Source organism: Chiloscyllium plagiosum, unplaced genomic scaffold (assembly GCF_037043375.1).
Source record: "Chiloscyllium plagiosum isolate Xiang-an unplaced genomic scaffold, Cpla_swu_hap1 HiC_scaffold_23, whole genome shotgun sequence".
Classification (NCBI taxonomy): Eukaryota; Metazoa; Chordata; class Chondrichthyes; order Orectolobiformes; family Hemiscylliidae; genus Chiloscyllium; species Chiloscyllium plagiosum.
The window spans coordinates 9,127,275-9,138,128 of record NW_028270161.1 but is presented as its reverse complement, the minus strand read 5'-3'; the positions used below and the strand labels follow the sequence as shown (position 1 = coordinate 9,138,128).

Genomic DNA, 10,854 nt, shown 5'->3' with positions numbered 1-10,854 from the left:
TCCTCATGTCCACTTTCCTGCCCTTTCTCCATAACCCTTAATTCTCCTACTGGTCAAGAACCCACACCAGGTTAAACAACATACTATCAATTATATGGTAATTTTCAAGATTTAGAGCCAAGGAAGCTGTAACTGAATTTAATCTAACAGTTTTAATACTTCATTCCTACTCCGGTTTTCAGGAAGGATGTTTTCTGCACCCTTGCAAATTAACACATGGTGCAAAAGCATTGGGCAGAATTCTGTATTTTTCTGTGTTTTCTAACTAATGCATTTGGTATGTTGCTGTATGATATCCTTCTATAGTGATAGCACTGTTATTCCTCTCAGCAGCTTTGACATCAGCTTTCAGACCCGAGGACAAGGAGTACCTGGAAGTGTGTCAACATTTGCGTGCAATCCAGGGCAGTGCGTCAATTTTGCAGGGGGGCCCTTCAAACAGAAACTGTTGAGAATCAATGCTGTAGGTAGTATATTGACACAGAGCAACATGCACATTTTAAAACACATGTACACACTTGCAAATATATAGCTGTTCACGTGTCAAGTGTTGACAAGCCAAGCGTTCTGTCCCTCAACTGAAACAATGGCAGGTAACTCAAACTCAAATGTATGACCTACCCACTCCTCATGGATAATCAGCAGATTTTATCCAGCAGCGTTTTGAATTCAAAAGGCCAGGTCACCACATAAGACAACAGATTCAAACTGATACACTTTGTTCATTTATTAATACAAGTAGCATAGTATTCCATTCTTTACAAGAGATAGGAACAGGTCAGATCATATCTATTCACCAATAACTTACTTTACTAGAAAAAAAGAGAAATACTGTATCCTTAAAGCTCCACATCTGAAAGGTACTGCATAATGTACAAATAACTTAGAACCTGTTACTTTTGTCTATGCCGCCAGTTTTCTATGTCATATTGCACATCCTTTTTGGCTTTGTCAGTACCTTGAAAATTATGAGAACAAGACAGGAATTATTTTACAACAAAAAATAAAGGAAATTTAAATGTTCGATGGATGATATGTTTGAAATCAGCCATTGAAAAGATGCACAAGTGGTTATTGTATAATATGTATGCTTTGCACCCTGGATAAGGGTGCACAGCACCATCAGTGTTTTTGGGTGGTTTACTGGCATTACGCTTGCTTGTTAACTCCCAGATGTGCTGAATTTAACGAGTTTTTACAGTTATTTAGTCCTTTATTAACTTCATGTGGTTGAGGTAGAAGATATTGGACAAGTTGAAAGCAAAAGAGACTTTTTTTTCCTTTTAAGAAAGGGCTTGTAAATAGACCATAGAAGCTGTAAATGTTTTATTCACATCTCTTTCAAAAAAAATAAAATAGACTGTAGCAGTTACAAGTTGTACATGGAGCTAAAGTTTTTTGTAATAATTATTTTAATGTTTTATGTGAAGTTAAGGAGACAACAGTTACAGTACTTGACTCTCAAAGCTACAAAATCCCTTAGAGCAAGACCTGAAGATCACAGGAGGTACACATTACCAGAACCACAGTATTTTGTCACTAGGCCTCAGGCTATGAAGCCAATAGTGCTAACATGCAATTTTTATATTTCCTGTACACCCACAAAAGCAGAAATTTTGTGGTGAGAGGGACAAGCAAAAACAGACGCTGTGGTGCCAGGAAACCATCCAAACATTAGCAACCCAAAACAAAATTAAAAACCCTCTCAAGCAGAACTGCATTAGATCAACAAAATTAAATCTAGTTTATTTTTTTAAAAAGAAAGAAGATTATTGAACAAAACTGTAGCAGTCTTTTTTTTTCCACTAGCATTAATAATTCTGTTAAATGTATACAACCATTCAGTCTGTATAGCGTGTAATGAAATAATTCTTCTACATCATCTTCTGGTAGTCTGAATTACTTACATACAAACAATAGTTACAGGAACTTGTTCACAATGCATTTCAGTAAAGGACAATAGCTGTCCAGAGTCCTCATTGGCAATATCCGTGTATAACACTGATTGCCTGCAACTGATAGTACTTCCTATGTGGAGGCTAAAGCCAGATAAATGATCTGTCTACAAGGTAATGCATCAAACAACTTCCGCTGGTGTGAGGCAGTAGATCTGGGAGTTTGTTTTCGGCAGTTTTACGAGCAGAGAGGAGTACTCTGGCTCTCTTCTGTCAGTTTGCTGTCTCCTCTTTCAAACTCTTGTTCATCTCCCTCTTGGTTTGAGGGTCCTCAACCATCCATGGCTGACCAGGGTACATACAATAAGCCCCACGCAGTCTCACAGTTGACCTATTCATCATTGTATATTTTACAGGTATTTGCAAGATTGGAGATGGAGGGGTAAAGGGAGGGAAGTTGGGCGGTAGCTTGTTTAAAATTATATTTCACAGCACAAGATCCTGTCTCACAAATAAACAGGTGATGAGTCTACAATGACGTATTCACAAATGGTGGTTGAGGAGTCAGTGGTGGAGCAATACATACACAGCATAATGAGCTCCTTACAGGTGATGTCTAGGGAAACCCTTTATCTGAACGAAGCTGACTAACAGTAGTATAGTTTGTGGTCGTCCAGTCTCAGAGGCTTCCTATCATCTGAAAATGGGTTGACGGTGCTCGTTTTATTTTTTTTTGTTTCATTTGGAAAATGTTAATGCAAAGCAGGCTTGCTCTGCAGCCCGAATCCCCAAGCTTCGAGTGGGAGACCTCTAGCCCATCGCAGTGACCATACTAGAGGGATGGTGAGGTCCAAAGGACAGGCTGGAAGGTGGATGCATCGGTGTCGGTGTTGTCAGCATGTGGCCTGAGTGGCTGAAGGGTGGAATATGATGAATTGGCGACACATGTCTCGTGAGAGCTGTGGGGCTGAAAGAACTGGCCTTGTCCATGAGGCTCTTTGAAAACTCATCCAGACCATCGTGGGTCTTTTTGCTTTTCTTAGATTTACTGGACATTTTCCTGTTCCGAGTCTGGATTCCTTCTTTCTTCATGGTCAGTGGTCGGTTAATCTACAGATAAAGAAAGGAAATATTTTATGATATTTTCTCTCTTTTCTGCTCCACTCCCCCAAAACTTACAATTTTCTCTCTTTTAAGCTCTGATTTATGCTGAGGCAAGATACCAAGGAGATCAGCAGCAACTTGGTCTCCCAAGAGAGAAGCTAGCCTTCATGTGCAAGTCTAGGCTGAGATGATTATCCAACTACTACTGGCTCAGTACAATCCTTTTCTCAGCCAGCCCACATAGATACAGACTCACACACTAGCACAGAACAACTTTCCAGTAGCTTTCACTCCAGCTGGACAAGCAAGAGGGTGAAAAGTTATCAGGGGCAGGCATGAATGTGGAGTAATCAGACCAGCCATGATCTTATTAATTAGAGGAGTAGGCTTCAGGAGCTCATAATTTGTGTGTTCAAGTAGGATGAGAAGCAAAACCACCAGATCTTCCTTCGTTTTTCCCCAACACCAGATCTCTTAGCTTGTCCCTAGGAGCCCCAGTGCTCTCCTGGTTAAGAAGAGTTAACACACTGTTCTTGGGACTTGGAACTCAACAGTATGCAATCTCTTTGTCAATGAAAGGCTTACATATTTATATATATGCTACAGCAAAGAAAGCACAGTTTGCTGAATTCTGTTTTCAATAAGGCATTCTATGTATTGTACATATGAACAAAGAGCCTCAAAATAAATACTTCACTATTTGCAATCAAAATAAAAACATTTACTGTCTAAACCTGAGGTGATTCTATTTTCAGTTATCAGTTTCTTTTATGTGTGTAAAAGGGACACAGGAAACAATATGATAAATGAGTACGAGAAAAGGAATGTTTTCAAGATTCTGCGAGTACTATCTAACTCATTCTCATTAACAGTTCCATTACTTAATTCCAGTCTTTAGATCCTATGGTAACTTCAACAGCTGTCAGTCAGATTTTAAGTGGAAACTAACACCTTCAAGACATCACACTGCAGGGAATTGCAGCACTAATTTTCAGACATTAAGAAAATTTACAGCATCCAGTCACAAACAATAATACTTCTTGTGGTTAAACGTCAGGAGATGATTGTACATTTTAAACACTTCCCTGGATAACTCTGGTGCAGCATCAAAAAGAAATGCACAGAACACTTCTTTTCCAAAACACAATCAACTGTTGCCTTCCCTTTATTTTCCAAATTGGTTCTGACAAACCGATTAGGCCATCTACAGTTACACATTATGCAAATGTGCAAAATTAACAGGTAAGAGTCTTTGACTGCCACGAAGCATCAGTGACAGAGTTTATTGTTTTGCTGTGTGCATTTTCATGCAATCAGAACCTAGTTATAGATGGTTTGGTGGGAGTGAAATGAGCCAGCATGGAAACATTGGGACTGAATGGCCCCTTTCTGTGCTGTAACTATGCTCAATTCCAATTAAACTCTGTTTATTAAAAACTCAGGATGCATATTGTGCACTTATAGATTCATACAGTGTGGAAAAGACCCTTCAACCCATTGAGTCTGCACCGACATTACTACCACTAAAAGTGTGCTAATTCCAATTTCCTGCATTTGTACAAGATCCTTAAATGTCATGATATTTAAAGTACTCGTCTAAATAATTTTTAAAGGTTGTAAGGTTTCCAGCCCCAACTATCTTCCCAGGCAGGGCACTTCAAATTCCCAATACCTCCTGAGTGAAAAGTTTTTTTTTCCCCAAATCCCCTCTGAATCTCCGGCCCTTTACCCATAAAACTGTGCCCGCTCATGATTGACCCATCAACCAAGGCAAACAACTTAACACTTAAAACAGAATCATCACCCTCAAAAGCTATTATTTCAACTTTCGTTTATTTTTAATTCCTTTAAATAGTTTCTTTCTTCACCTAAACCGTATAAATTGCTGATACAGAACTGAATGCATGTAGGCACTGCGATCACACACAAGTCAACCCACTAGATTGGTCAAAGTGCTGATCTCAACACTCCCTCCAGCATTGTACTCCACAGATCTTAGAATACTTTTATTCCTTCACACCCTTGGGGCATGTCTGCAGTTCTGCAACAGTATAACCAGCATAGCTGTCAAACATTGCACACTACATACTACAACATTACACTGTACACTACATGACTGTTAAATGGCTAAGACAGCAAAAGTTAAGCTTACAATTGCGTCTTCAAAGCATTCTAAGTTCAACTTCTGTTTTGACAAACTAAGTAAGTAAATTGCTTAAGCAGATCATGTACACCTCTGTTGCAAATTGAAGTTATGATTAAGAGAAAGTAAGCTCAGTGAAATCCATTGAGCCAACTTGAATTGATTTTAACTTCCAAAACTCACTATTTTTCCTTTCTATTCCTTAAAGGTATCAGTTCCTGCTGGGTGTGAATTCTCTACAACTTCTGGTATCTGAGCTGATGCCTATAAGTAAGCCTCAGCTAGTTGCTATCCATTCACTGTAACATTACCAAATCCTGAATTCACCATTGCTAAAACACTTGCACTGTCCTTTATGGGGGAGGGGCTGGGGGCATGGAGTGTGGATTACAAGCCGGAATTTTTGCTGATACTTTCACAATCCCCAGTCCAGGGCTGCTGAACCCAGCTTCAGCAACCCAAAAACTGTCCTTGTTGAAATCTGCTAACTAAGCATAGTCCCATGGCTGAAACCACACCACTTCCTGGAAAAACACAATTACCTATTACTAAGAAACAGAAAGTCAACATCAAGACTACATGTTTCTCTCTGCCTGCTAGACACATTAAGCTATTGTTTTGAAACAAGCTTCAGTTTTCAATGTATAATATTTGAACTCTTTTGCATGTGAGCCAGTAGGTAAACATATCATCTTTATTCCTCTCCACCCAGTCCTTCTGACTACAACACCTTACTGGCCAATTAGTTAGCAAAGAAAATAACGACTGATCAATAGACTGTGGAATGTTCCTTATTAAGGAGAGAGAATGGACTTAACTGACACCTCAGCACAATTGAACAGTTTTTAAAAGTTCTCACTGTCTCAGATAAGGAACACCCAAGCCACTCCTATTTTAAACAGATTCCCCCAAATCTCTGAATCTATTAATTTTGTTATCAGTTTAGCCTAATCCATCTCTCCTTCCTCAACATAAAATCTTCTTTGAAATGGCATCCCATGGCTTCCAACTTCATTCTTTGTGAAAGGTGTGTGCCTTCATAGACCAGGCGAGGCAGCTGTCTACTTTCTGCGTTCACTTTTCAAAAGTACTCTCAGTCCTGGCACAAAGCTGAAAGTAGCTCCTCCACAGTGCCAACAAAGAACAAACTTTCACCTTCCAGCCTTCTAAAGTGGTTGCAGATAAACTTTTGGTTGGACCTTATCTCTCCTTCCCTAAGCACAACCAGGAAGATTGCCATAGTGATCAGACTGAGAAGCATGTAGTGAATTCTCAAACGAACCTTATATATGGGACGTAATCTATCAAATCAAGCCAAATAATGATGGTCAACTCTTACCTAAGTGTGATCAAAAATAGCTATTACAGTATAAACAAACTTTTTTACATAGTTAAAATTCTGACACAGCACTTAAGTTTATTTTATTACAATGATCAAACTAAGAAAAATGTCTAATGGATCCTTGGGGGAAGATCCAAGTAAATAAATGTCCACATAATAATGTGCTTTTGTTCCAAACAAATTCCTCCTTCTGTGAGAAGTGCTTTGAGCTGTCTAGAATACATATGTGATCATATATGTTATCTTTTCCCCTTATAGCACAGTGTATACATTAAAATGGCATGGCTGCATTTCTACATGTGCCTTTGATTGACCTAAAAGGAATGTGATTAATCATAAGAAATCATTGAGTTTTTTTAAAAACAATGTTGATGATCTTCTTTTTGCCATGTCAAAATTGTGTAATCATTAGCCCTTGTCCCACCCCTCTGCAGAGCATGTTCTCTTCATCCACTGTGTCACCTAGGTAGGCAAAGTTACCCAGGCACTAGACCTAGTCTTATTGAGTTCACTTCCAGCTGTCAAATTTGTACTGAGTCTCCCTAAGCTCCCTGAGCATGGTGGCTCAGTGGTGAGCACTGCTGCCTCGCAGCACCAGAGACCCGAGTTTGATTCCAGCCTCGAGCGACTCCCGTGTCTGCATGGGTTTCCTCCAGGTGCTCCGGTTTCTTCCCACATTCCAAAAGATGTGCAGGTCAGGTGAATTGGTTAAGCTAAATTGCCCATAATGTTAAGTGCATTAGTCAGGGGTAAATATAGGGTAGGGAAATGATCTAGGTGGGTTACTCTTCGGAGGGTCGGTGTGGACTTGTTGGGCTGAAGGGCCTGTTTCTATACTGTAGGGAGTCTAGTCTAATTCAAAGTTAACTAGTACCTTTCTACCCATTTAATGATGACTGAATGTTGGTAAGTTCTATTAGTTTAACTTAAATCAGCAATTGAGCAAACGTGCTGCTTGAATAAAACATATTCATGCACAGAAAATCAGTCTCTACCTCCTCCATCTACTTGTTATTACAATAACTCTCAAACTTGTTGAACTGCAACTAAAATGGTAGCCAAGAATTTTTTTTTACAAACTAAACTGCCTCATCATGATATCTGGAACATTTTATTGATATCCGAATTTTGTAATGGAGACTTAATATTAATGGAAGCTTATTACAATTTAATTCAAATACCATCGGTTGCCCCTAGAGTGGACCACACAACATGGCATAGACAATGGGGTAAGTGGTACTATGGCTTAATGCGGTGGCGAGGCTATATTTCATAATACAAAGATGAATAATGGAGAATAAATATACAGTTACTAAGCACATCACAAAATGATTAAATAAAGACATTAGGGACAAGCAAGCCACTCTTTGCCCCTTAAACCTATCGCCACTGCATATTATTGAAGAGCAAACAACTGTTTATTTAACAGAAATTGTTTATCTGCAAATGATCAGTCAGATTTTGCCTGCTATACCTGTTTGAAGATAGTACCAAATGCATTAAAGGTTAGCAGAGATGCAAGGACTGATGCAATTGCTTGAACTCTCTCATAAATGTGTAACTGGAGGCTAGTCATTATCTTTTTTCCAGTGTAACACTTTGCAACATTCTTGTAAACTTGCTAATAATAAGACTGGACAGAGAGGGGCAAGCGCCTAAATCAACAAACATGACTCAAAAGCCTGTGGGCTAAAGTTTATTGGCAGCTGCCAGAGAAATGCACACCAGATGAAGTCTGTCCACACTGATGTACCGTAAGGATTAATTGATTAAATTAGACTGGCGCCACTCACGTGACAATTACTACAGGCCCTTAAATCCTCCCCAATAAACTGACAACAGAGGTGGTCTCTCCCACACATTCCCACCTCCCCGGCAGAACAAACCGGCTCATATTTCACGAGTAACACAATCAAAAAGGTATCGGTTCCAATTTAAACCATGCACTCATGACTTCGCCCTTTTGTCAACCTTCACTCCATAGTATTAGATTAAAAGTGCACGGCGCACACATTAACACGTGAACTAATTCAAGTCAATTACACTGGTGCGGCCCTTCAGTCCCAGCTCATTTACAACTGAATTGCCTTCAATTTCAGGTTTAGCATCGCTCACCTACTTTGACTGGCTAGATTTATTCCACATCGTTAACCTGTATAGTTTCTGCAATTTTACCTTCCCACCACCTCCTCCCCCCGGAGATTAATTTATATATTAATAGGTTTAAGTGATGTGTTTACTGCAGGTTTTTTCACGTTATACTTTTTTTTCTCTCTCTGGCGTCTTTCAACGAAATGCCATGTCAAAATGAAACTTTAGGGTGTTATTGAATTTGACTTTTTATGACACCCATAGCAATGTATACGTGAGACTGTACATTTGTTTAACCCAACAGCTCACGGTTTCCGACATCTTTATCTTTCAAAATGCCAATTATCAATCTACTTCTTGCCTCATCGATCAGCACCTTTTGTTTTAGTAATCTGTTCGATTCCAAATGTATTCCTTGCGATTTTCCTTTTACCAAAATGCTGCCCCGAAAATATTGCGCGCTGGGAGTTATTTTCCTAATTTTATCTCTCTCTCTTTCTTGGGATCCTGTTATTCATGTTACGCTCAAGTTTTGTTTTAAAGAAGCATCAGTCGACCCGAAACCTTAACTCTGCTTTCTCTCTGCACTGATGTTGCCAGACCTGCTGTGTTTTCCAGCAATTTCTGATTTTAAAAAAAATCATGCCAGTGTAATGGTGATTTCGCAAGTTTACGACAAGCCCCACAACAGGGTAATTCTAATAAACTGCACCTTGACTGTAATCAGAGGCTTTATTCAGTCGGGTGAGATTTCGCTGGAAATCCACCTCCTTGATTTGTTTTCTTGTTACTTCTCGTCTCATTTTGCCTCACATCCTTTTCAATCCCTCCTCTACGTTTTACCCCACCACAGCCTTTCGGTGCCTCTCTGCAACGGCCTACATCTGTCACATCTGTACGGACCATGAATCTAAGAAATCCAGTTTCCTCTCCTCTCCCCACCAGTACACCGCCCCCTCACCCAGAAACTGCCTGTTTTGCGGAGATATTCTGTTTTTATCCCCCTAATCTCCAGCATCCTGGAGTCTTTTATCACCATGTTCATTCACCTACAATTCGCCACGTATCTTGGTATTTAAAATGAAAGATACATATAGCAGAATGAAATGGCACAGAAAGAGGCAAAAACCAGACATTGTTAAGTCAAGACACAACAGGCAGAGAGAAACAGAGTTAACCTTTAACGATCTTTCTTCAGAACTGATGGATTAATTGATTAAATTAAACTGGTTGCCACCCCAGCCCTGAAGATGGGTGACTGGACCCCAAAAATTAACTCTGTTTCTCTCAACACCGATGCTGCCAGACCTGCTGAGTTTCTCCAGCGCTTTGACTTTGTTTCAGATTTTCAGCATCCGCCGTTTTTCATTTCTCTTACAGAAAGACACCAGTTGATCCACCGTTTCCGTGTCAAGAACCAGCATTTCCGGTCTATAGGTCAATAGAAATCCAGACACTCCCCCACCCCCCCAAAAAAAATAGATAGGTAAACGTCGGATAATGGAAATCTGAACGAAAAACAGAAAAAGCTGGGAAAAGAAAACTCAGGCAGGTCTGGCAGCATCTGTGGAGAGAGAATCAGCCTTTGGAGTTGTCACCCTCCCCACAGAGCTCTGAAGAAGGGTCACTGCACCAGAAATATCAATTCTCTTTTTTTCTCTCCACGGGTGCTGCCAGACTTGCTGAATTTCTCCGATCGTCGGAAGTTGCCTGGGGAAGGGACAGACAGCGACCCTGGTTGGTTAGGTGGAGCACTCACGTTGTGGAGTTTATAGTAGAGTCCACAAGCGTTGCAGACGGGGTCTCCATTGGCATTCCGTCTCCACAGTGTGGTGGTGGTCGTCTGACAGTTAGCACAGGACGTCCCTGCCCGTCTGGCCGCAGACTACAATAACAAAGCACAAAGGGTCCTTCTTTTAAAAAAAACACACACGAAATATGTCCACACAATCAAAGGTGTGAGTGCAACTCTTCTAGTAAACAAACAACTCGTGATACATATTGTTCTTCAAGGTGTGGACATTGTTAAAAATCGCACAACACCAGGTTATAGTCCAACAGTTTTATTTGGAAACACAAGTTTTCAGAGCCCTGCTCCTTCATCAGGTATCTGTTGAACTACAACCTGCTGTTGTGTGATTTTACTATTGTTTCTCAAGCCATTTTCTTTAGCGATCCGGAGCTGAAAAACTATTCTTCTAAAAATCTTATGTCAAATATTTAATTATGTTTCCTCCATTCCAAACTTACATTTACCGCATAATGCTGCCGAAGGTCAC

At 40.0% G+C, this 10,854-nt stretch overlaps 1 protein-coding gene across 5 annotated transcripts in view; it reads right to left on the bottom strand.

Moving 5' to 3' along the window:
- Positions 1-712: 712 nt before the first annotated feature.
- Positions 713-10,854, bottom strand: part of gata3 (GATA binding protein 3) — a 29,059-nt gene continuing 18,917 nt past the window's right edge. For all 5 annotated transcript variants that reach the window (XM_043714108.2, XM_043714109.2, XM_087999358.1 and 2 more), the window contains 2 exons: positions 10,335-10,460; positions 713-3,005 (listed from right to left, as the gene is read on the bottom strand). In XM_043714108.2, the coding sequence (XP_043570043.1) occupies positions 2,706-3,005; positions 10,335-10,460 (426 nt within the window). In that variant the 3' untranslated portion in view covers positions 713-2,705. The remainder of the gene's footprint in view (positions 3,006-10,334; positions 10,461-10,854) is intronic.